This window comes from Semicossyphus pulcher, unplaced genomic scaffold (assembly GCF_022749685.1).
Source record: "Semicossyphus pulcher isolate SPU_LCO1_2020_fin unplaced genomic scaffold, fSemPul1.0.p SCAF_10, whole genome shotgun sequence".
NCBI classification, from domain to species: Eukaryota; Metazoa; Chordata; class Actinopteri; order Labriformes; family Labridae; genus Semicossyphus; species Semicossyphus pulcher.
The window spans coordinates 4,190,365-4,217,875 of record NW_027211604.1 but is presented as its reverse complement, the minus strand read 5'-3'; the positions used below and the strand labels follow the sequence as shown (position 1 = coordinate 4,217,875).

Below are 27,511 nucleotides of genomic sequence, written 5' to 3'. Positions count from 1 at the left end.
AGAGCTGAACGTCTGCTTCGCCTTCGTCATCGGGGGAGGGAAACATCCGACTCGGAGGAACCTTAAGTGCAAGCAGAGCGTGAGTGAGGGAGGATGTGTTCTCGAGCTAAGGTCGACGATTTACCACAAAGAATGATGGTAAATGTTTTTTTTATTGCTCATACAGTGACGACTTCTGGCGGTTCTGCAATATGACTAGTAACACTGTATATAACTATTTCACAGGGATTTGGTGAAAGCGACCCATGTCAGGCTCGTCTCAGAGCTCTGCTGTGATACGTTTCTTCCTCCAGAGCTTCACCGAACACCGAAGACCTGCTGTGAAACTACATCAGTGAATCAACAAAATCAACAGTGAATCACAGGGGACAGAGAAGTACTGCTGCACTGCACAGCTGCTCTGAGGTGTGGCCGCAAGTACGACATGCTTCAGTCCGTACAGAGCACATTTCACAAACGCACGACGGAGAAGATCTTGTTGTAATGACAGCACGTCTAACTAAAGTAAATGTTATTTCCGGAGAAGTTTTGTTTAACGTCCCAAAAGATTCACCAGAATTTGTGGCGCTGAAAATGGTAACGTTGGTCAGGCCACCACTTAAGCACTAATATCTCAACAATTACTGGATGAACGGCCAAGACTCTTCGTGCTAATGCTCATGTTTCTTGGGCAGATTCCTCAGGTCCCACTTTGTTTCAAACAGTTTTCCATTTGTACGCATTCAAGTCAAACTAATCTTTCTTATCCGGAATGTCGCAGGTTTAAGCTCCATTAGACATTTTGTAAACAACCAAGATGGCTGCCAGCGATGTCGAACGTTCTGAAGTGTCAGTATGAAACCAACTACACCATAGTTCAGGTTGCATACAGATTATAAGTGTCGAGTATCATAGACTGTATAAAAAGATGGACGACATGACAGCTCCCTAAAAGTGAAGCCAAACCCTCTCTATCGCCCCCTGCTGACTGGTTGCAGTATAGCTCATAAAGCCCGCCTCCTCCATGTTAACAGATGGGACATGAGTCAAACTATAAAATCAAAATACACCTCAAATAAATGTTTCTCAAACATGGTTTCTATCACTACAGTTAGTTCTTATCATGCTGATTTACATCTAAGTGTTCATTTTTCTGACACGTTTTTTGTCTGGCTCCAGAAAACGTCACCAATGCAAGATGGCAGCGCCGCTTCAGGGGGTATGTTGGCTTCACTTTTGTACAATGAGAGTACAAGGAGACGCGTCGTCCATCTTTATACACAGTCGTTGTTGGATACCAAACCGCGTCAAACAAAACATCTGTGTATTTGTTGAACCAGAAGCCGTGTGAATTAGATGTTGGAACTAGCTACCTAGGCTAGCTGCGTACTGCTACATTCCTTGATGTGATTGGTTGTAGCGTCAAATTCAATCGCCTGATATCGCAAATTAAAAATGAACGACGAGCTTCCAAACAAATTCAGAATTGTTCTTGCCTGGCAACAGTTGTTTTCAAGTGTCAAATTCAGACTCCTTGTACACTCAACCGTCCACTTCCACCTTTCCATTCGGTTTTATGGCTGTTTAACTGCGGCATGCTCCTTTCAAAACTTCTCAGAGCCAATAGTCGCCATTCACATGACCAGAAAAGGTTTCTGATACAGCAGACAGAACCGTAGATGTGTCAGTGTTGAGTAAAAAGATAATCCTCTTTAGGGGAGTTCTTCCAAGAATGAAAGCCTCAAACCACGGCCCATCTTACATGTCACCTCTTTGTCTTTAACTATGAGGAACGACTACAAGAAATGCTGTCATTACAACAAGATCTTGACATTAATCCTTCCTGTATCACTGTGGCACCACTTCTTAAGATCACTGTTCTGTGTAATCGAAGTACAGGATCTAATCTGTCACCTGAAGCAGTTCAGTTCACGCACGTGTTCCTCATCTCTGATCAACGCCGTGCTAATCATCTAACAGCTGTAGAGTTGGAATGAAAACCTACAAGCTACTGATATAATTTGATTGGCAAGATGTTTTAGTTTTAAGGCTGGTACTGATACAAAATATTAAAATGGAAGCTGCAAATTGGAGATACAGTATTTTAAGCCGATATTTAAGATCTTTATGTTCATTTTACCCCGAGTTTTATTCACGTCAGGGCAAGAAAGCGGGGTTTAAACAGCAGCTAGACCACGATAGGACACCACAACTCTCCAGTATAAGCCGGACTGGTTCAACACCTTTTATATACTTTAGCAGCTCTTAAAGGCAGAGGCAGGGTTTATAGACTGATGCCCCTCAAACAGTTCAATAACATCACGTCCTCACCTCCACCCCTGCTGGTGGGAGAGTCCAACATCTGTTTAAAGTCAATATCTTCCAACAGTCAGGCCTTGTTGAGCATGGATTAACACCACTGATATACAAGACAGAATTATTATATATACACTCCTCCAGCACTCTCTCAACTCACGATAAGTACTCATAATATACATACGCATCCGTGCCTAAGTGATTATATGAAATGACTGTGATTTCCATTGTCTTTGATACGTCTTCCATCTTCTTCGGGTATCAACGAGCGCTCCAAGAGACAGTGGCTGTCGTGTTGCGTCAACAAAAGGATCCAGTGGCTTCAAGTTTGCTGAGTGTCTCGACGGTACATTCCTCACAGATGAGAAGCCCCCGTGAAAGAAGAATCTCCCAAAGAAACCCCTCCTCATGTCGACCCACTTCACCGAGGACGATCTGGGACACGAGGTACATTCTGCTCCACTGACAGTCTGATGCTCTTCACTAGTCAGTCCACAGGATGGTGACAGGGGAGTGAAATGAAGCAATGGTGAAGTACTAGTAAGACTAAAGGGGGAGGTAATCGGGTTGGTCAAGGTTGGGAACAAACAGAACCCAATGTCCAATGAATCACCTGATTTGATATCACACCTGTTTTATCAGCCAGCGAGTAGGCCAGGACAGATGAGGCACGAATAACAGAACCTGGTCTGCACATTATCATTCTCATATCTGGAAATTAACAGCATCAACAACACTGCATTTCTGAATCCCAAAGTACAGGGATGTGAGGGAATAATTCAGATGACTGTTCAGTAAACCAAAACCCAGATTAGCGATAATCCAAACGTAGCTTTAGCAAGGACGTTCTGACACTCACTTAAAGGTATAATAAGTAGGATTTTCCCAAAAAAATGAAATAGACTTTAACAAATATAATATAATATAAATGAGTGTGTGTGCAGACCCTTGTGAGACCCTTCCCTCTGCATCTATTCTGATGTTTTGCTTTGCACAGGACGTTTACGGGAGGGGTTCCCTGAGCCCATCATAGGTTATAGGTGAGTGTGGGAGTGGTTCCAATTAGCAACTGGGCCCCATTCAGACCGGCGAACATGGCGAAGGAGCAATGCAGAGTTGGCCTTCTTTCTGTTGGACAGGTAGGTGCGTCAAACCGCTAGGACAAGCTTACCGGTGGTTAGCATGCTAGCGCAGAGGTAACCATGATGCTGTCGGTGTTAGCTCAGCGGGTTGGGGGTGTTTTCGCACGAGAGAGTGAGCTTCTGGTGACGAAGAGCCCATGAGGAGTTGACAAAATGCAAAGAAAAATCCTACTTCTTATACCTTTAATTAAGAGCAAAACTAGGCTTTTATCTTTTGTTTGAGTCTTTACAAACCTGAACACTGTGTAATAATTGCATAAACAGTGTTTGTCTACCCTTAAGCATGCTGCAAACATTACCATGTTTGGCTAACTAGCTTACTACCAAAAGAAGCTAACCAGAATATCATTAGCTGACTTCATGTTTTTGTGGGGCTACAGGAAATGTCAGAACAGGCAACATACTGTTTGCTGTGTTGCTTGTCAAGAGGTGTTTTTGTTAGCTTAGCCTCTGAACAGGCTAATGTCCAAACTACATTTTCTTACCTTATATTTTACTTTAGTATATTTAGCACAGAAGATAGCTAGCTTTACACTGAGTAACAAAAACAGTGATGTTCCTTCCTTCCATGTCTATGATTCATTAGCATGCAAGAATGCTAACTTGTATGTTAACCTAGGACCTCATGAAGAGGCTGTAGCCATTTAGCCACAAATTAAGCATATTTAAGGTACTTTTATTAGGTACGCTTGTTTCGCATTCAACCAGGCAGAGTTTTAACAAACTCATAGAGCTAAGGCTATTTAGCAAGCTAGCTAGCTAGGACAATTATGCTGACGACAGTTGTAAATTCAGCAGAAATTGATGGTTGCTAGGCTAGAAATGGGAGGCTGCTTTTGTTAACATCTGTGTGAAATTCTAGTCACTTCATTTCAAAAAGTCAGACGAAATTTAGGCCACAAGTCGACACTTCTATTTTAAACTGGCTAGGAGCCATGGGAGGAAAGCTAGACAGACATAGCTATCGTAAATGGGGATTAGGGCTCAGAGAACAGTCATAGATTATTGAATACAAAACATTAAGAGGCAACCAAAGACGATGGGAAGAGACATTTTGAGTACTTTGAAAGGGACTGACGGAGTTAGAGGGGTTTACCTATGATGTCATGTCTTCACAACACCTGTGTAATCATAGCATTTTAGTCATCAAGTATAGTTAAATACAGTTGTGTGTATTTAAAAGTTCGGTACGCATTCAAAAGCATGTCTTGACCCATCGGTCTCACAAAGTTAACTGGGATATAATTACATGTTATTGTATAAATCAGTAGGAGGAATATAATTTGACGATTACACACACGTCTTAATTATGATGATAAATTAAATAGAGACTCTATAGGATGGGGCTACTTGCCATAATTAATGATAGATTTATGAAACCAATGAATATTGATGCTGCACTGGCTTTAATGTCTAGTTAAACTGTAGTTTAGCACTTTCAGCAACGTGTGAGACAAAACAAAAGGATACTCCGTGGAGGAATCTAGATCATATCGGGGAGAGATCCAATTATAAAACACTTTGAGGCCATTAGAGGCAGCCTCAGTGGATCACTCTGACAGGGGGGGGGCTCTCCTGCAGTTGGTGATGACAGAGATATTTGCTGTGTAGTCACCTATTGATGCACTACAGCTTTATTTACATTGTTTGGAAGACTATGAACTATGGAAAAGGACATTTTGATTGTTATGCTTAATCACTTTCCTCATAAGAAGTTTGATACCACTCTCAAAGGTAGTACACTAATATGAAGCTACTGCTGCTAGTTAGCCTAGGTTAGCATTAAGACCTTAAACAGGGGAAACAGCTAGATTAGCTCTGTACCAAGGCAACGAAATCTGCCTTCCAGCACCTTTAAGATCACTAATTAACACTGCAAATGTGTATTATATAAGCCATTGTACATGGCAATTAAATGTGCATTTGTTGGCTACATACAGACTGCTTAAAGACAGACCTTTGGATGAAGATAAGCTAGCTATCCCCCCTGCTAGCGTAGCCAATTAGCTGCTTGCTGTAACGTTATTTTGAGACGTGAGTGGTATGAATCTTATTTTCTAACTCTTGGAAAGGAAGCAAAGTTCATGTGTTTAACTATTGGAAATAATTCCTCCAAAAAGTGGCACAGAGTCTTAAAAATATGACCCGACTGAAAGCAGGAGCCAGATTTGACCTTAACGGTGATAATTAACGAATATGTGTGTCGAGGATGTCGGCTTTAGTAACACATATGGAAGGCACGTGTTTTTTCAACTGTCCTGGCCCAACATTTTATGGTTTCACTTCTCGAGCGTGCTGGAAAACACTTCTGTTCAATGGTTGTTGTGTTAAATTAAACACACATTAATACTTGCAATAACTACAGTATGTGGCCCAACAACGACTATAACAAAATGTTTTAATTACCCCTCCCCCCCACACAAACGTTATCCAAGGAGGGTATCTCCATCTGGAGCACTGGACTACATGAAGCATTTATTCAGGTAAGTGACTGCTAATCTTTTATAATCCGATGTTAAGTGCTTTTATCTGAAGACAAATTGTGGCTGGATAATGGCAGGGTCATCGACTGTATGGAGGGCGAAGAACAGCGTGTGCCATCAGTACTGGAAACCAGGAGTCGACTATTGTTCGGGCCGCCTCTCTGAACGTTTTTCATCTGCTACCAAAGGATTTCTCAGGGGGCAAAGAAGCAAGTTGGTCCATTAGGGCTTTATCTAACGCTCGGCCGCTCCACGTTCTCAACAGCAAGACAAAAGATGGTATGTGTCACCTCAGCCTGCACCTGGTCAACATTTTTCCAAGAAAGAGAAATGATGAAGCTGAGTGATCACACTGTCGACCTTTTTCCTTTTGCTGGTATAGCTAGAAGGCTTTCTTTCTTCTTATATGCACAGGAAACTGTACTTAGATGCATTATTCAAGGGATGATTCACTTAAGTACTTTGTCTTATTTTGGTTTGGGGCAGTTTCAGAGGTTTTTTTTGGCCCTTTTGCTCCAACAAAAAGCCATTTTAATTTTGATATTTTGGACAAAAGTGTCCTTTTAGCAGGGAACAGCTGGAGGGAAGCTCATTCCTTTCCAACTAGAGGTAGACTAGGTTATCTGCATGGACAATATTTATTTCCAGCTAATATTAGCTTAACTAAAATGTCTGGGTAGTGGCATATATAATACATAGTGACTAAAACGAGGCAAGAAATATGTTTGAGAACATAATGAACAGTGTAATGTTTGCCTAAAGAGGCTGTCGACAATGTGGAGCGACCGAGCATTCAAAGTGTTAATCGTGGCTTAATGCGACTGAACTCTTGCCTCCCTTTGCACTTTTCTAGTGCAGCTTTTTTTTGCATTTCCAGCTTTCATGTTAACTGAACAACGGTCACGATGGAGAGGATGCAGTTTTACCTAAAGCGTTAGGGAGCAGGGCTTGTGTTTAGTGGGCCGCTTACATTTTGAAAGACTTTAGCTGAGGACAGAGAGAACCACTCTGCCAACAGAGATTCAGTAATCACATAACCACTGCAGGGGCCACAACGCCCTACTATCAAAGAAAGACATGTTGTTGAAGGCAGAGGTGGGTGGTTGGGTGGGCTGAGGGGCAGGGAGCGGGACTGAATTAATGAAGGAAATGGTTTGGTTTGGGTCGCCTCTTCAGATGGCGGTATCGTGGGGCAGGTGAGGCACTGCCACCCCAGGCCTCCAGTTGGAGTAGCGCTGCATTTGCGGCAGTAATTGGCCGGATGGCAACAGGCCTAGCAGCTCCTTGGATGTGCCTGGCCACCTCCGGCTCCACCGGCGGCGACCATAGCCTAGCGTGCGGCTTTGCCTCACTGCCGGGCCTAACAGGATGGCTGTCTGGGGCCACAGTGGGTCCGTGAAGCTAGAGATGCTGGACTCCTGAAAGGGGATACAGGACCTGCGCCTCAGTGGGTGTGTCCCTCGGTAGATGTGGGACTGTGTGAAGATGTTGGAGCTAAAGAAGGAGCGGAGCTGCCCTGAGCCGGGGGTCAGGGAGATGCGGCCCTCCAGTGACGGCCCCAGCAGGCTGAGGCTGGTTCTGTCCGTGAAGGAGTCCGTTCGGTCTTCATAGCTGAGGTCAGCGGGGGCCGAGCACTGCTGCAGGGGCCAGCCTCCGCGATTTTTCCCCCCGATGTCCGCAGTGCTGCCTCCCTCACCTCCATCCCGCTCTACTCTGACTGCCTCGTCTTCCTCTTCCTCCTCCTCTTCCTGTTCCTCCTCTTCTACCTCTGCCACCTCCTCCTCCCCCACCTCTCCCTCCACCACGCCCTCCTCCTCGTCCTCTGTGCTGGTGGGGGGAGGGGAGCGCGGGTCCCGTAAGAAGACCACTATGACCGTGATGTTATCACTAGAGCCCGCATCTCGGGCCGAGGCCACCAGCTTGTGGGCGACCATGGTGGTGTCTCCGCTGTTCTCCTGGAGGTGGTCGCTGACCACCCGCACCGCCTCGTCTGCACTCACTGTGTCCCAGAATCCATCACAGGCCAGGATCAGGTAGTCTTCTGTCCCGTCCAATGGGAAGATATCATGATCTGCATCGCCGCAGATGTAGGGCTTGTGCTCCGAGTCGCCTGTCAAAACAATCGACAGGTTATTCAGTGAGCCTGCTCATACCAGCATTCATGACCTGCCCACTGTATGAACATGTACACTATTCAGCTGATAGCTTACCTATTGCTCTGGATACTGACAGACTGCCGTTAACCCTCCATGTGCCAAACCAGATCACACACCCTCCCAGAGCCTCGATCCTCTGCTTCTCATCCTGCACACACACGTGAAGAACAGTTGGCCTTAGTGTTGCTCAAAACCCTGCAGCAAATGACTCAGTGCAGTCCATTACCTGCCTCTGTTGTGCACTTAAAGGGACAGTACACCAAACTCACTCTTATGACAATATACAGGTGCTTTTTTTTTACACAATAGATCAGTAAACAAAGAGTGCAGCACAGGAACATGTAGTGAATGAGAACAGTGTATGTGTGTGTAAGTGTGTTACCTCTCTGTCTGGTTTGTGTGGTTTCATCAGCTCCACAACTTGTCCTTTTCTGACCAGAATGACCTGCGAGTCTCCCAGCCAGGCCACATACAACGTCCGGCCACGCAGGAAGGTCACCACACCTGTCGTGCCACAACGCAGGTGCTGGCAAAAACAAACACAGACGTTCGTTTTAAGTGTTTAGCTCACACCAAGCCGCAGCACTGCACCACCACTACTTCACACATCACAGGTATGTGTACACCAGGGCGGGCTTCTAGAGTTGCCATGGGTATGTGGAAAGGCAGATAAGTATAAGTATACATTATTGTTCAGGAGTAAAATTACTGAACATATTTCACAGGTTTCCACAGTGTACATTAGTGTTAATAAAGCTACTTTCCCACTGGTCCAAAAACCTGCTAACACCCGGCTTTTTTGCTTAGTGGGAAAGGTTACAATCGGCATTCAGACCCGGGTCAAATGAGTCTGCAGTAGACCTAATTCCGATCGGCATTGGCATGGGAACACAAAACCTGTGTCGACACTATAATCTCCGCCCCCTTTCCGGCGCGATGCTTTGCTCCTTCGCTAACTTCTGCAACTCCTCGTCATCTCAGCTACAAATCCCGCCCGTCTCCGTCCGAGCAGCGCTCGAAAAATCGTGGCAAATTTGACGCCCTCGAGTTTGATAAACAGACTGAATGAGTAATAGATATAATAAAGACCTAACGACCGTAATGTCTTTACCGTTTACGAACCCTGTTTTCAGCGCGTTTGTGACGTCAGACGGTGACGCAGCAGAAAAGAGACCAACAGGAGTACACTTCACTGGCAATGGGAAAAGAGACAATCGGCATCAATAAGCGGGTCTTCCCGGGTCTGTTAAACCCGCGTCATCGTGCTAATTTCGGCGAAGGGGTATATGTTTGTTTCTTGCAGGTGAGGTTACCTCTCGTGAGGCCTTCTTCACAAATTGTTCGTCTGTGGCTTTGAAGGCTTTGCAGAGCGCCTCGATCGGGTCCTGGTTGAAGGATTCCTGGTGAACTAAGTTGACGTGAAGGTGGTTGGCAGCATAAATGGCAGCATCCACACCGCCGTGACCGTCATACACAGCAAAGTAAGCCTGTTCTTCCTGATCCTGAGAGGAAAAGACAATCACAGAGTTTAACGTCAGCAATCATAACTTCTTCTACACACCAGCATGGTTAAAGTTAGGAATAAAAACAAAGCTCCATTTTCACCTCAGGTCAGCGGTTAGTTAAGAAAGTTAAAGACCCAAAACCAAACCCAGAAGACTCTGAATCAAATAAATTAACATGTTGCATTCATGACAACAAGGAAAAGAAATAGGAAAAAAACCCACTCACCTCCTTTTAATCGCTGCATAAAGTCTTAAACTTTCACTAAGAAGGTGACGATGCTATAATGACCTGATTTTGAGCGACGTTGTGTTTACCTGAATGTTGAAGAGTGTGTTGAAGTCGGGGATGATGACGTGTTTGTCCTCCATCTTGCGCCTCATGTTCTTGATGGCGTGGATCGACGTTTCGTAGTACGGCTGCGGGCGGCGACGGAAAGGCAGCTCCTTCAGCCAGAGGCAGCACATCTCAAACAGTGTGTTAAACACCAGGCGGGCCAGCTTCACCGACTCCATCTCTAACACACACACACACACACACACACACACACACACACACACACACACACACACATAGAATCAGTCAGTGTACAGAGTAAGTCAGAGCACTTCGTAGGTTGTTGCTGTTATCATCATTTAGGGCCTGTGTCCAGTTACTGTGTTTTTTGCGCCCACGGCCTCAATTTCAGAGCGCTTCTTACTGTTGCTAGGTTACGACAGATGTTTGGCGGCACTTCCGCTTCCCTTTGTAGTGACCGTTCAGTCTGCATAAAATCACTCTGTATGCTTAATATTTGCTTTTATTCAAGGAAATTTAACAAAGAAAACAAAAACAATGGAAGGAGTCGTGTCCTGGCGTTAGCAGCAGCTCCACCGAAACGATTAGCTTCTCCTCCGCCATTGTTGTTGACGAAGTTGATATCAGAAGTCCCGCCCCTTCTTGATTTTGATAGGTTGGGAAGTGACATTGACGAGTACAGTGGAGCTTCAAAACCTGAACTATTTTCAACTGAGAGCGCGGCGACAAAAAGCAGCTGAGGCCGACGGCATTTTGGCGCTTAGGCCCCGTGTCCACGTAGCGTCTTTTTCTGTTTTTGTTTCAAGTTTAACTTATCACACAGCTACCAACAAGCTTAGAGCGCGTAGGGCGATAAAAGCACAACAATTACCAGCAACATTTAGCGTCCGGCCGATCTGTTCCCACAAACAGGCTTTTCAGTCTCTATTGTGATTCTGTTTGTTCGTCATATCGTACAGCTTCAGGTAGACAGAAACGCCCAAAACAAGTTGCTACTCCATGTTTGGTGGTAACCAGGGTGACGAGTGGCACCCCATCTGATTGGTTGCCTGAAAAAATGCGGTGGTGACGACACCAGCGGCTTTCTGAAAAGTTCAGAGATTTTCATCTTGAAGCGCTTGGGGGGCTCTGAAAACAGACGCTGGGTGCAGCCGGCTCGTCACAGTTTCAAGAGTCAAAGATGACACGTTCAGAAATGTTATTTTGGCAGATTTGGCAAAAACCAAAACACATTCAGGGATTTTAAAGAGATTTTTTAGGAGGTTGAAGTGTTTCATGTTTTTTGCTGTGTCAAAAATCTGAAATGTGAAAAGCCCTTCTCCCATGACAATTATTCCCCTTTGGATAGAAACCAGCAGGGACCCGTTTTACTTTTCAGAAAGGCAGATGTCATTGAGAGTAAGTGGAGCAGAGGCAAGCCCAGAAGTGGATTCCACTCTGTGTAATAACACAGACAAAAGCGTGTGTGTGTGTGTGTGTGTGTGTGTGTGTACATGAGCTTGACCTACCAATGTTAGCTGCAGGTATAATACTCTATCCTGCCTTCACCGTCTTCCTCTGTCTCACTCTGCTGTCTCAAACCACCTTCTCACAGTACAAGAGCATCAAACACTGAACTACTGTCTGTACTAACTGTGCAGACTCCTCCTCCTCTTGCTCCAGCTGAAGATGTGTCGAGCATCGAGGACTACCCATAACACCTTGCAAATAGCTGGAGAAGCAAAATGAACAGTAGAGTGCAGCGAAGCGACATCAAACAGGATGTGATCGGCTGTTACACAACACAAGAAGCTCTTACTTTGAGAGAGCGAACGCAGCGAGGTGCAGAACAGCTCGAGCTTCAGTCCATCAAAATTACACGTTGCACAACAGCATGATTTATTCACCAGGTGTTTTGAGGCTATCACGGCCCTGATTAATGCAGGATAACCAACGTGTTTTAATATTGATACGACAAGGATGACGTCATGATGATGTGTTCAAGTCCGGTCGAGCACATTAATAATTTATTAATCTCTGTGTGGGGATTTAACTGTGATGGCTGGTAATATTTATATCATTGTTCATGTAAGCAAAACTTATAATAAGACACATATATTCAGGGCTTTATATCCCATACTACGTGTAATGCCTTGTTCCTCTCCTTCAGGGAACAGAAGTTATAGTCGTAACATTTCGTTTTATTTAAATTAATAAAGAATTCACATATTTATTTGATCTGATGTTCATGTAGAAATGCTGGTTAATGTCGCTTCAACAGACGCTAACTCGTATAAAATTACAGGCTGTATTTTCTGTAATATGAGCAGCCTTCAGTCTGCCTACGAAACTATGACTAATGTGTAATACAGCCGTACATTGCACATGTTGTTCACACTTTTGCACATTCCTTTGTGTACGTTTTCCTGCACAAACTGAACAGCTCTTTCATGCTTTGTCAACATATGCATCAAACACACAAGCCTGATTTTTTGACATTTGCTCATCCTTTATTTTTTTACGTGAATGAATGAATGAATGAAACCTTTATTGCGCCTGGGGGAATTTGTCTTCTAAAAACATAAAAACCTAAATGACAAAAGACATCAAGGACCTCACAGGACGGCACAACATAAACATGAAACAAAATTCATCATTAAGGATTAAATCTTGAAGATTTCAGTTTCGTTCTCTTTGGCGCCTCTAATGGTGATAAACGGTAATTGTGGGAGGACACTTCCCGATTTAACCAGACGTCCACGGTTGGCTCCAGTTGTAACTCTTGATCTTCCTCGCTGACGGTCTCTTTCCTTTTCAGACTGTGTGTAATCATAAAATCATCTGAGCGTCGAGTTTGTTTCTTTTTCTCTGGATTTTCACTTATTGTTGAAGTTGTATCTGTAGTCATCCATCTTTTCTTTGTTTGTTCAGCCATAGTAGATTACTGTTTACTCGCAACACTTGCACAGAGTGGAAAAGCAGCCGCTTAGCTCCGCCTACCCTCTCTGGCAGACCAACCACAGCTGGCTGATGGAAAACGCGTCACTAAATGGACACCGCTTGTGATTTTTTTCCAGCGAAATTCACAGACTGGGTGTTACAGTCACCCAGTCTGTGATACTGTAAATGCAAAGGCTTTCATCAGAGGGCCATAGGCTCAATCACCACTGTGTTACCTCATTTAGTGATAGATAGAGACTTAACAGACATTTATTTAAATGAAAATCTTCTGAGATTATCCCTTTAAATCATTAAGCATTGCGTGGTTGTCTGTGAGGGATGTCAAGTGCCAAGTTCAAGATAATTAAAAAACAAAGACAAGATTTAAACGACTTCTTTTATTTGCACTTTGATTTGATGTCTGTCGGTAGGTTTCATTTGCTTTTGTATCTCATGTAGAGGCATCAGTGTTTATTCCATTCTGTCACCACTATAATGACGATATGGTGAGACAAAGCCTGAAAGATACTTTAAAGGTGGATGTAGGTGGGCCATTGTGAATGTAGTATATCCCGGCTCTTGGCTGTGAGTCTACCTTCTGCCCTCTAGCGGTCAAACACCACTTAATGCAGCTTTGCGGGGGAGAACTGGGACAAAGCCCTGGTGGTTTTATGGCTGTGTGTGTGTGTGTGTGTGTGTGGGATGAAGTGAGTGAGAGAGAGACCTAATTTGTCTGTGCCTCTATATATATATCTATATGTGTGTGTGTGTGTGTGTGTGTGTTTGTGTGGGAGAGGAGTCTCGTGGGCTCCCCCGGGGACTCACGTGGTAATGGGTCGGCTCCATCTTCCACAGTCTTGTTGAGGTGGTGGATGGAGAGGTCAGTCTGCAGGAGGCTGTCTGCTGTGGCTCTGGCGAGGGCTGCAGCCAGGGAGCACGGGCAGTTACTGTGGAGAGGAGACACGACGCTGTTATGAATGATTCAGAAATCATATTACAGTAACCCTCTGTGGAGATCAACCAGTTTAACTGACTGACAGGTACCGATAGGTTTAGATATATGAATGTATACACAGATATACAGTAGAGGAAGGGAGCAGCACACTGATGGTTCTGCTTTTCTTACAGACTGACACATGGATATGGCAGCTTTTACATCTGCCACAGAGTTTAGATTTATATAAGGATTACATAAAAACCAACCGTCTGATTTTAAGGAAACTTGGTGGAAGGATGAAGCACGGACCAAGAAAGAACCCTTTACATTTTAAGAGATCTGACTTATAATGAAGAAGCATAAGAAAGCGGAACAGATTGTGATCTGACCAAATTATATCATTGGCGTTTATAACAAAGCCAAGGGTGTGATGCTACAACAAATAAAAAAAAGCAATAACGGCTCAAACATCACTTATAATAATTGCCCAGGTGAAGTGATGATGCTTCCACTGAGCATCATATTCTGACACTGTTCTCATGGTTTGCACTTATATCGCGCTTTTCTGTTCATCAGACAACTCAAGAGTGGAAAGGGATCGCCATGCCAGTCTAGCGATCGGCACATGTCGCTGGCCCCCTAGTGGCATGCCATCGGCAACGGCACATGCTGCTGAGCTACTGGCACACTCAGTGGCACATGTCGTGCCATAGCATCGGCCACTTTTCGATCTTGGCGCTGCTGCAACTCAAAGCGCTTTTACACTACTGTCACATTCACAAAATGAATCAATCAAATTTTATTAATATAGCACCAAATAATAACCAAAGTTATCTCACTTTACAGAAAGAGCAGGTCTAGACCGTACAGATCAAGCAATCATCAAGTTTTTAATTCTTCCTCGATGGGACTCGATGAGTGTTCAAACTATCACCGCAATTTATCGAGTTGTTTCCAAGACATTTTACACAAAACAAGAATTGTTTAATAAAAAGTATGAAGATAATCGGTTTATCTTCTGGGGACCATGAATCACTTTCAATTGCAATCGATTTCATAGGTCAGGATTTAAATGGTTGATCACCAACATTGCCATCCCGAGGGCCACGCGGCTGGTATGGCTAAACAAATTAACCCCAGTAGATCATCTAAAAAATGAAATGTCACAAAGCTGAATGCGGGCGTGAGAAGTCGACATGTTAAAGGAAAAGAAACCATTTAATTACGAGCAATAACAGAGTTTAACACATGCATCCTATTTCCCCTAAAGTTTCCCCCTTCTCTTAGAGAAACGGAACAATCAAATTAAACTTCTCATCTCTGACTTTTTCATTCTCCTGTCAGCTGCAGCGAGCTGGTGCCAGTGTGTGCCGGATATTGTTAAAATGATATAAGAGCTCTGTTGGAGCGCAGCGGTACATCACTACATCTGGACAGAACTGTGTGTGCTGGAGGAGGTGGGAGGAGGAGGCGTGTCTCCTCTTAAGGTTAACCACAGTGTTGGGGAAAACGAGGAGGAGGAGGAAGAGGAGGAGGAGGAGGAGGAAGAGGGGGTCATTTGAAGGACTGAAAGCTTGCTTGTACATGAGTCACCGATAGAACTAGGTCACTTCCAGATGCAGGTAACCATGGTAACCCAACTTCTGGATTATTCTCCCTCACATTCAAATGAGGTTGAAAATACACCAGAAGTGAACTGATGCCGGTTCTTTATTACAGAGCGAACGCTGCCTCACTGCTGTGATGGAATATAATAAAAGAACTATTACATGATTTATTCATGTTGCGCCGGACGAACATAATAACCTGCAGCCAGTCAAACCTCCAACAGTCATCACACGGACACAAACTTCAGGCAGGAGTTTGATTGAAAGCTGTTTCGGTTAAATGGCTCCGTCATGAAACAAAAAAGCAGATTATAATCAAGCTTTTAGTTTTTATCTAATCATTCTATCATTTTCAAGATTGAAAAGTTGCTACAGGTTAGAATCGTTTTCGAGAAGAGTGTCAAACGATATTAATAACGCAATATCCACAAACTTGAAAGAATCAACTAAAACATGAAGAATAATTAACCAAAAAACAGCCCAGTTCAGATCAATGATTCGCAACGCAACAAAACATTATGAGAATGTTGGCGGGGAAATGCAGCGGTGTGAGCTGGTTAGTTGCAGAGCGTCTGAAGCCGTTGCGTGGAGTAAAAAAAGATTTGTCAAATCTCCAAATGCAGTTTTAGAACTGATGTATCCATTTCACTTCAGCCAATCAGGAGACAGCATAAATTGGCGTAGGCACCGTGTCTCTTTTTGTAACGATAACAGAAATCCAGCTAGATAATTCATGTAACCTGGGCCTAATACTAACGTTATATAGTATTAAGGCAGAAGTAGTGGGGTATGTCAGTGTGTCGGTGCTATGGAGACGGTCAGCTGTGTCTGTGTGAGTTGCTTTGATGTGAACGGCCCAGTTTTAGCACGTTTACGATCAGATGTTTTAGGGATTCTTTTGGCAGCTGCATCGAGTCTCGTTGCGAATCATTGATCTGAACTGGCCTTGTCTTGCTGCTTGGAGCTAATTTCTAATATCATATTGCCACGAAAGCTGTGTCTCAATTCAGGAGCTGCATCCTTCGAAGGACGCGGCCTAGGAAGGACGAGTCATTCATTAACTACTTACGTCATGTAACCTATTATTTTAAAGATAATATGAAGTTTCAAGGCCCCTTCTGTTTTTTAAACATTTGTGTCGCTTGCTTTTAGATTGAGATGAAACCAAAAACTTTTCCACTTCAAGTGGATGCTTCGGCCGTTTAAGAGTCCGCCATCTCGTCTGAATTGGCGCACGTCAGGCCATGAAGGATGTACCTGATGAATCCTTCAGGGCTGGGGAAAAGGACGATGCATTTGTCGGCTGCATTTGAAGGAGCCTTTAAAAGGGGACAGCCTTCGACGCGCCACTGTGACGCAATCAGCCTTCGAATACGTCCTTCAAACGATGCAGCCCCTGAATTGGGACACAGCTGAAATGTTTAGCATTTTAATGTCTGCCATGTTTACCAACTTAGTTTAGTAGATGAATCCTGAATCAAACAAACCCTTTATTCTTAAAAATCACAACATCCGTTAAATGTTTTCCATAGAGTGCATTCATAGATCTCTGAGCACAACACTGTCTCTGAGATAAAGTAACGCTGCCCCTGCTGGTTCATATTAATTTAAAACGTAGCCGTGTGGCAGCTTAATCCTCAAAGATAAACTCAATAAGAAGCCTGTTAGTTTGATGTTTCACAGTTTGAATAGTCTCTGCTCTGCATTTAATCTAACCGAACAAATGAACAGGGATTGGCTGAGTGCAACACCGGGACATATTGAACAATTAAATCCTGAGTGTTAAGTTGGAAAGGCCTTCTGCGGCTCTTACATGAGATGAGATGTTTAATCAATTAAACCGGCGGCAGCCAGCCTCAACATGTTTAATGAACACAGCTCTGCACTCACCGAGACGCCTACACCAGGTTATATTCTTGGATGATTATAATTCTAGATCATTTCTAAAAATGTGGACAGACTGACACATTTCTGACATATTTTAATCAACATGTCCGTGTTTGCATTCGTGACTAATGTCTGAAACTGGTTGTGTTTTTCATTCAGTCACTCTTACATAAATACTTTATTTAAAAAGAAAAGACCAAAATAAAAACAGCACACAGTGTAAAATAAAACAATAGTTATACCTTCTCTTTTTAGAAAAACAAAAGCTTCATGAAAACTTATTTAGAGATGGACGTGAAACACTTTTATGGCAGCAAAGGAAAAATCACTTTTCATCTGTTCCTTCAAAATAAAATCCACAAAATGTTTCACAGGACTTTAAATCCCCTTTTTTAGTGTAACATACACACAATAATTAACAACGTTGGAAAGCAAAGTACTTCCCATTAGATTACCTTTGTTTGTGTTGTTTTTTGTGTTGTTTTCTGCTTGCACACTGTATCTCCCTTGGAATGAAACGTGCTGACAGAACAGCCTTGTTGTGCATTTCCTTTGTCAAAAGACCAAAAACATAAAACAAACTGGAGTTAACTTTTCATGTATGTAGTTATAAAGTGCCTCTGCTTTCTAATCCTCTGCTCTCTGTGGGAAAAACATAAACTATAAAGGTTAAACGCAGCAGGGAATATTCCCGTTCCTCTCTCCGTGGCTTCACTGACGACCATCTTACAGGATAAAATAAATGTATTCAAAAGGCATTTACTTAATATCCATGAGTGACTCTTAACTGTTAAAATGTTTATGCAACAGATGATAACTGCCATGATTTGGATCCAGTTTAAACCTGGTATTAAAAAGCAATCTGGATAGTTTACCCAGAAATTAGGCTCATATTGGACACGATTTAACAAGTGTCAACATTTGGTGCCGATGCAGAAAGTGGAGTCCTTCATTTTGTTCTCCAACTGGGTCGAGGGCCGAAACATCAGGAGCACTAGTTTAGGCTTGCCCACACAGAGCGGTTAGCATCGTATCCTGCTGGGTGAACTTCTACTTGAAAATGTTGCAGCTGTGTTTGTGAAATCTGCTGTTCTCCTTGTTAAACAGTCGAGTCACTGAACGGATTTAATCATAATCGTTAATGTGATGTCTACCCAAACTAAATATTGTTTTTTGACCAAGTGTAAGTTTGTTTTATTATTGTTTCTGGGGTTTATCCACCAAACTAAATATATAATCAATTTAAAAGACAGTTCATTCATTTATTTTTTTGTTTCTGTTGTTTTTTTTATTACAAAGAATTATTTTGGGGTTATATACCTGAACTAAATATTGATGTCTAACTTTGACGTTTTTTTTTTTTATTATTATTGTTCAGCCACATTCTAAATAGGGTTATTATTTTGACCCAGTGTTACTTTTATTTTTGATTTTCTTTGGGTAATTTAATCTTTATCATTAGGGGTAATTTACCTAAAATTAAAGTGTTCGTTTTATTTTATTTTTTCAAATTCTGGAGGAGTCATCTTCCCAAACTTAATATTGATGTTTGACCAAATGTTAGTTTGACTTAATTTTTCTTTATATTTTGAGTTATTCACCCACTCTGAATACGGTTATTATGACCCTGTGTTAGTCATTTTTGGGGATTTATCTACCTGAGAAAATTTTATTTAAATAAATGTCAGTAATAATAATATAATAATATTAAGTCTCTCATCGCCGAATGAGGTAACACAATGGTGACTGAGTCGATGGCCCACTGATGAATCTTCTATCTTATTTTTCCCAAGCGGCGCCCAGTTAGTGATGCGTTTTCCATCAGCCAGCAGTGGTTGGTCTGCCAGAGAGGGTAGGCGGAGCTAAGCGGCTGCTTTTCCGCTCTCTGCAAGTGTTGCGAGTAAACAGTAATCTACTATGGCTGAACAAACAAAGAAAAGATTACTAAGATTCAACTTCAACAATAAGTGAAAATCCAAAGAAAAAGAAACAAACTCGACGCTCAGATGAAGCAAACAGTCTGAAAAGGAAAGCGACCGTCAGCCAGGAAAATCAAGAGTTACATTTCTCAATTTAACCAACCGTGGACGTCTGGTTAAATTTAGAAATGTCCTCCTGCAATTACCATATATCACCTTTAGGGGGCGCCTAAGAGAACAAGACTGAAATCTTTGAGATTGTCAGTTTAATTTCCTTAATTTGACCCAGAATTCTTTTATCTTTTCATTATTTGGGGGTTTATTTACAATAAGTAAATGTGCTTATTTTGACCCAGTGTTAAAAAGAACAAGCACAATATTTAACTGATGAAGATGTGTGACATAAAACTGCACATCTTTTTGCACTGAGAATAATTAGTACATTCAAAAATATATTACGTAGTTGTATGTAGGAGGCATGCAGAGAGCTCGTCATCGTCTCTGTATACTGCATCTTACTACACACTATTTAAATGAACAGACATGCATATTAAGTGAGAGCAGAAAGAGAGAGAGAGAAAAGGAGGTAGAGATGAAGGGATGCAGGGTGGGGAGGGTCTAGTATTTGGGTTTATTCATCTCAAGAGTCCTCTCCTCCATGTTTCCATTCATAGAAACATTCTCCTCTCTCTATCTCTTGCTCTCTCTCTCTCTCCTCTATCGCTTCACCACTGACTGCCCTGTGGGGGTGGATGCTGAGCCGAAGCGCTCTGATTGGCTGCAGGTCACACAGGAGAAGGCGCGGTGCACCAATGGCAGCTCCTCGTGGCTCGTGCATCACAGTGAGGTCATGTGGAGCGGAGGAGGATTAAAAGGGAGCTTAATCTTAGTTCACACCATCACACTGCAACAACACGACTGACGACAGAGATGCACAACGAGCTCTGTTTCAACTGGAACGACCGCTCATCAGCACCAAACATTTAGAGCCCTGTTTTAAAAGTGCTCTGATGCTTTTGGCTCTAAATTTGAATAAAAATGTAAGCCATATTTTAATGTGCATATACAAAAATAACCCGTGTAGTGAAGACGCACAGGCTCAAATAATGCAGCACAAAAAAAGAGCCAGAAATCTCTGAGAATCGACTCCTCTCTGCAGAAACTGATCCTCTCAAGAACCCCGTCTATAAGGTCACATGTATCACAGGCCTGTGGATTGGATCGTCTGCACAAGTGGTTGTGTTACTCCATCCACTGAATGCTGCACACAGCAGCTGACCTCAACACCTTCTCAAGGACAAAGGTTTATTCACTGTGTGCATTTGTGTATTTTATAGCCACATCTACAGGCTAATGGCGTAAAAGCTTCTGGAGCTAGAAGGTTCCTGGTACCGACGGAGTGGGCCTTTCTGTGTGGAGTTTGCAGGTTCTCCCCGTGCATGCGTGGGTACTCTCGGGGTACTCCGGCTTCCTCCCACAGAGTGTGAATGATCGTATCAATGTGTCAGCCCTGTGATTGACTGGTGATCACTCCAGGTGTAACCCCACCTCTCGCCCAGTGACAGCTGGGATACACAGGAGCAGGATAAGTGAATAGATAATGGAGGGATGGATGTTTGTGTGGTGTTAAATACACATCAAACCCGCAAAATGTTTTCACAACTGATTATTGGGAAAAAAATCACACAAACCTGGCCAATAAGGCTGATTCTGATTCAACTGAGGATGTCAATGGGTGTCCAGAGGCAGCCTTAACAGATCTGATTCAAATTAAGAAATAATGTTCTAATAATGTTCTAAATTCATGTCCTTAAAATCATTACCAAAGTGTTGTGTAGCTCGTATCCTACACTTCCCTGTGGTAGTTGACAAGCATCAATTAGCAGTCGTGGTAACCAACCAGTACGACGCGCATCATCTTGCAGTTAATGTGTGAGAGCAGCTGTTAGCCGTTTCAACACTTTATTAGTTACAATTTATTTTATTGCAGCTGTGAAGTCAGTGAATTTCCTCAGCACAATCACGCTCGCTGTGTGTGTTGGACGGTTTACTCGTTAACAATACAGTGACAAATATCATCCGAAGGCAAACACACAATAACATCGCAGACTCTTGTTCTTGTTGGTCATAATTTCAATAACTGAAAATCTAAGAAACGACAGTTTTAAAAGGCCTTCACACAACAGATATTTAACTTACAAGGATATACAATTGTAGCGTGGTGATGCGGGAACAATTCACGAATACAAATAAGTCTAAAACCTTGCAGACAAAATCCTTCAGGAAGCTACAACCAACCAGAGCAAGGAGACATGTAGCTGGCTGCTAGGCTAGGTAGCTAGTTCTAACATCCAATTCATATGACTTCTAGTTCAATATAATAACTGCCGTTTATTATGACATGACACTTATTGTTTTAACCTTCCCTGTTTGTTTCATACAGACATGATAGTGGAGTCAGAACATCACATCAACAGCAGCCATCTTGTTTCGAAAATGCCTCAACAGCGCTTTAACTCGTATTAGAGAAGTTGTTATGATTGGCCAAACTTAACAGATTGAAATCTGCACAATTCAAGATTCTTCTGGTTCCTTTGCTGATAAAACAGAAAATCCTTTAATTTGAGAAAGCGACAGCAAAGAAAAGTCGGTTTATTCGCTCTGTTTATAATATTTGCCCTTTAATTCCCCCAACATGACCCCCACCTCTCGCTCCACCTCCGGCCTCGACGCTCAGCGGTTCGCAGTTGAATATAGCGGCATGTTTGAGTCAGAGGCGATTACAGCCCTCTCCCTCGGTCTTTAGCACAGTCTGGTGTTGCTTTTGTTCTCTCCTGTGGTCTCTGCTGCGCCTGTGTTTCGCTACAGTCGTGCGGGGAGCTTTGACAGGCTGCTCGCTGTGATAAAACCGGGGAGCGAGAGAGTGTATGTGTTAGCAGATGACTCATGCATGCAGCCATGTTTTTTTCTCTTCTTTTGTACCATTGCTTTTCTACAAGCTTGTTCTTTTCTACAGAATTAGCCCCTGAGTGGAGCAACAAGGTTGTTTCCATGGCAACACAGAAGCAAGTGACTGACAGTCAATGGTGTCAGCAGACTCGCTGCCAAACCCACAGAACTAAATCCCACTTCATTATTCCAAATATTGAATCCTTTCCTTGCCAAGTGGAGTGGAGAGCGTGGATGCTCTGGAGCTCACGCGGCTCTATTGATGCGCTCTGTTTTGGGCTTTCCTCGTATTAAACCAGGAACACAGGAGAGCCTTTATGAGAAAATCCTCCAGCTATTTCCCTTCTCGCTATTTTTAAATCCAATTTTCCAAAATGTGGTCAAAAACAAATTTCGGTGTGTTTCTAACGACGCCTGTTATGTGCACACAGACCTCTCAGGAGGCCTAACAGGATTACATAACACACAGAGCCACTGACTCTTAAATCGAAGCAGTTTGCCGCTGCCGCTCCCTCAAGACGGCTTTCAAATGACTTTGATGAATTAATTTGTCTCCTCGGTCCACACACACACCATGTGGCGCTTTTAGTCTGGTGCTCGGCTTTCTGGCAGCTAATGGTGAGCGGCAGGAATCCACTGATGCTCCGTCTGAACTGTTGCAGATCAAAAGTCTAATCTGCATCTTTAGGGTGAAACCTCTTTGTTCCTTCTTTTTCAGTCAAAAAGAAAAAAGAAAATGCACGACATCATGTGGTTATGATCATTAATTTTTTCCTACATTGTTCAAAAAGTTACAACAGAATGCTGCAGGAATGTGAACTAAACTTACTGAGGGTTTCCTCATCAGGAGTCGAGGGGGTTTTGGTTCGATTCCTGTAATAAGGTCCTGATTTACAAAACCCTTCTCATGTTTATTCTATATTATTGTCAGTTAATACACAGATCAATTTAGGTGCTTTAACTGGTCTTAAAAAAGGCAAATTAGCTTAATGAGACTTCAGAGCTTGTTTTGTATATAGCGAATTTGTGAATGATAATTTTTTTATTTACAGCATGATACAAATTTGTTATCTTGTTCTCTTTGGGGCATCTATGGCGACAAACGGTAATTGCACTTCCCAGTTATCCAGACAGTGCTGCATGTGTGACGTCCACGGTTGGCTCCGGTTGTAACTCCTGATTTTCCTGGCTGACGGTCGCTTTCCTTTTCAGACTGTTTTCTTCATCTGAGCGTCGAGTTTGTTTCTTCTTCTTTGGATTTTCACTTCTTGTTGAAGTTGTATCTGTAGTCATCCATCTTTTCTTTGTTTGTTCAGCCATAGTAGATTACTGTTTACTCGCAACACTTGCAGAGAGCGGAGAAGCAGCCGCTTAGCTCCGCCTACCCTCTCTGGCAGACCAACCACTGCTGGCTGATGGAAAACACGTCACTAACTGGGCGACGCTTGTCTGACCCAGTCTGTAATACTGCACATGCAAAGGCTTTCATCAGTGGGCCATCGGCTCAGTCACCATTGTGTTACCTCATTCGGTGATAGATAGAGACTTTACAGACATAAATGAAAATCTTGTAAATTATCACTTTAAAGATGATTTTTTGGGCCTTTTTGTCTTTATTAATAGGACAGATGAAGAGAGACAGGAAATATTACGCTACGTCAGAGACTGTGACCACCGTATAAGGGACGCCTGCTCTACCGACTGAGCTGAACCAGCTCCAGCCCCTGCTCATTTGTTTGAGTTAGCAAATGCATGAACACTTCTAATCTTAATCATAAATTATGTTTTATTTCAACAAAACAACAAACTTCATAAACCTTAAAACCATAAATTAGCAGCAGTGAATTTATTAGAGCCGAGCTTATTTTCTGCAGTTTTCTTAAAACCAATGGAAAAAACGGAGACGCTTTTTCATCAAGAAAACCAGCGATGCTAGCCTCCGTGTTGGCCGACAAAATACATCATCAAAGCAGCCTCTATGAACATTCATCAGCATTAACACTGTGTACTGGTGTTAGACTAATGGCTCACTTTTGGCTTTAGAAAATAATAATTATATTTCATCAATGTTCCTCTGATCTTTGTTTTCCACACTAAACCTACACGTACACAGTATCTAATATCAGCTCTGTCATTTACAGTCGTCTTTTTTCCCCTTTTGAGGATGAGGCTGGTTTTATTTTTATTTTATCTTATGGTGAACGAATCCCAGGAAACGACCAAAACAAACTCAAAATTTTCCACCGCTTCCTCCTGAAGGCTGAAATATTTAAAAACAGGTCACATTGATATCATTTCATTTTAAGAGATGCTGCATATTCTAAAAAAAACCAGCTGGAAACTGGAGTGCAGTTTTGGTAAATGTTATTCAAACAGAGCAAACTGCTGTTTATATTTGGGACTATTTTCAGCCGAGGATTAAGGATCATTTCGTGCTCTAGTGAGTATTTATGGCAGCAGACCAGAGGCCAGATATATTTATGATGCGTACAAATTTCCTACACAAATACAGGCATTTATGCAAACTAAAATGTACGCTGAGACTGTGTGTGACTTTTTTAAAGCGATCCAGAGGTGATACGAGGATGTGTCCTGATCTGATGTACGATGTAATTTGTGTGAGCTTCAAAACCACTGTTATAAAAGAGATCTGTTTTATTAGGCCTTGGTTAGAGTTGGGGAAAGTCCTGATGTGGGTTAGAATAACTACTTTGATAAGGTTAGGGGAGTTTGGTTGCCATAGTTACACCGATGCACACATGGTGATGGTTAGGAACAAGGAAACAAACTATCTGCTGCATTTAAATCCAACACATGCATCCATTCAGACCTCCTCCTGCTTTGGACTTCCTCTTTTGCTTCCAATGGACGAGAGTCAGAACTATCGTGGCCTTTATACACATAAGCACATAGTTAGGGCGATTCAGGGTGTGTCTACGTTCATTTGCATCTTTGTAAATCAGGCCTGCACGTGCACCCAGTTTCACAAATATTGACATCTATGAAACTTTCTGGTGCAGTGGTTAGCGCTGTCGCCTAGCTAAGTGGTTCCAGCTCGGACGTAGAGGCGCCTTCCTGTGTGGGGTTTGCATGTTCAGTCCAAAGACATGCTCGTTAGGTTCATTGGTGACTCTAAAATTGCCCATAGGTGTGAATGTGAGCGTGAAAGGTTGTCCGTCTCTACCATGGACTGGCGAGCGGTCCGCGGTGTACCCCGCCTCTCGCCCAGTGACAGCTGGCATTGGCTCCGGCTCCCCTGAACAGGATAAGCGGCGCGGACAATGGATGAAACTGACTGCTTTATAAATGTGATGAGAAGAGTGACTGTGCATATTCCTGTCAGATCAGAGGTTTTATGCATCTGGCAGCAGCAGGGCTCTTTGTTGGATTGACTGAGGATAAACCATAGTGTGTGTGTTCATGCTAATGAAGGGAAATGTCCCCCAGTGCAACAGTGTGGCTCATTGATGTGTTTTTGGACAACAAAGCAGCTCTGTGGCACAGAGGAGTCAGAGTTTGGCTGCATTGACAATACTTGTTTGTGGCATCAGATCACTGTTTGGCTTTGTTCTTTTCATTGGATTTGTCAGCAATAAGAAAAACACTGATTATCACGAGGCTGTTCCTTTAATAACAACAGGACCCGGGGTGTTTGTATAGTGCGCTGAAGTTGTTGATGCTCACAAAATGACTGTTTTTAGATAAATGCTGCACTGGAGCATGAAAAAAGACATGATTTCAGTGCATGACTGCACAGATGTGTTGTCTCACTGGTCGGCCAACAGCTGAAGATAACAGCAGATGTCAACACAAAGTGAGCGTCGTTTTTTTTGCCCTCTCAGCAGTTCTACCTCATAACCCGAGGTACACTCCTGGATGTTTTTCGAGGCTGCTCTGATGTAACACCCTGCGCTGCAAACGGTGTGGAAATGATGGAGCAACTGTGACTTCGGACGTCACAGAGTGCTGCTGTATGCATTTGCAATGCCGTGTTCCACTTACGATGAAGTGCACAATGTTGGCTGCAGAGAGGCGTGTCTAATCTGTCATAAAATTAGAAAAAAACCTCCACGGCCGCAAAGACTCAACCTACAGCACATCCGGGGCTGTCGTGTAGGCGGTGGGTCGACTGTTTCAGCAAGGCACGACACGAGTAGAGATTTAAAGGTGACACGCTGCAGGGACAATGAGGCGGAAAGCTTTGCACATATTGTAAATGGATGTGTATCTGTCGGAGCTAAGCGAAGTCGGTTTCCAGATAAGCCCGCAGCCTCGGCTCAGTCTCCACAGATAGACTGGGGAACTTGCATGTAATTCCTTCTGAGGTTTTTGAGCAGGCCCAGTGCTGCTCTGCACAGAGCCTTAAGGCAGCGTTATGTAACGTACCAGCTGGATCATTGGTGGATGGTGAGAGCCTATAGGGGAGCAACATCATGTCCTGGCCTGAACTAGAACTACAAATGACATTAATTTAACCAATTTCACATAAACAAGAAGTGATGTCAGTGTGAATGATGAGAGCCATGAAACATTAGTGTTGGCATATCTTGAGCTGTTTAAGTGTCATGACTGATTTACCAACACTGCAGCATCAACTCGCCTTTCAGACAATCCCTTCATACACATTACTCTCAAATATATGCAGCTGTTTCTCCTCTTCTCTTCTCCTATTCAAGCTCGGCAATTTCAAGGAATGTTTGTTTTTCTTGTTTGTTTTTCTTGCAACTCAATTAAGCCGACAGTCCCATGGGAAGACCGGAAAAGAAGCTCCTCGAGTATGCAGGACTGCTCAGTGACTGCAGGCAGGCGGGATGGAGAGCGAAGTGTCTCCCAGTTGACGGTGGATGCAGGGGATTTGCGGCCCGCTCTTTGGTGAGAGCCTTCGAAGGGGAGAGAGGATGAGGAAGGAAAGCCATCCGCAGCACCACTGAAGCAGCAGAGAGAGCCTAAACATGGCCATGTTTAAAAAGAGGAGAACAAGAGGTAGCTAGCCCTCCTGGACACCAGCTGAGGTCTGCTCAGCCCCCGCTGGGTCACCTGGAGGAGGTTGAATGATGTTGAAAGGCCCGAAACACCTGATGATTGCAGGTACTTCACTGAAGATGTGTCCAGATGCATCAGAAGATGTATGTTCACAACTCTTACATCTGTTCATCTCCTCTCTCCAAATCCAAGGAATAGGAAGAATTCAACATTCTGCAACATCACTCGCAGAGAGCTAAATGAGAAGCTCAACACCTCTTTCTTTGTCTCCCCCTTGTCTGGACTCTGGATGTGATCAGCCTAGCTTAGCTGTTTTCTCCCTCCTCCAGTATTCATGTTCATCATGTACCAAATTAAAGTGTTTTCATCTTATTAATGGCAAAATGGTGGTGGCCGATGCCACCATTTTGCAATGTTTTGTTTACCTGTTGCTT

At 43.1% G+C, this 27,511-nt stretch overlaps 1 protein-coding gene across 1 annotated transcript in view; it reads right to left on the bottom strand.

Annotated features, from left to right (window-relative positions):
* Positions 1–5,401: 5,401 nt before the first annotated feature.
* Positions 5,402–27,511, bottom strand: part of ppm1e (protein phosphatase, Mg2+/Mn2+ dependent, 1E) — a 44,311-nt gene continuing 22,201 nt past the window's right edge. The window contains exons 2-7 of the mRNA XM_069670779.1: positions 13,621–13,742; positions 9,897–10,096; positions 9,390–9,578; positions 8,459–8,602; positions 8,131–8,224; positions 5,402–8,030 (exon numbers count right to left, since the gene is read on the bottom strand). Coding sequence (XP_069526880.1) covers positions 7,093–8,030; positions 8,131–8,224; positions 8,459–8,602; positions 9,390–9,578; positions 9,897–10,096; positions 13,621–13,742 — 1,687 coding nt within the window. The 3' untranslated portion in view covers positions 5,402–7,092. The remainder of the gene's footprint in view (positions 8,031–8,130; positions 8,225–8,458; positions 8,603–9,389; positions 9,579–9,896; positions 10,097–13,620; positions 13,743–27,511) is intronic.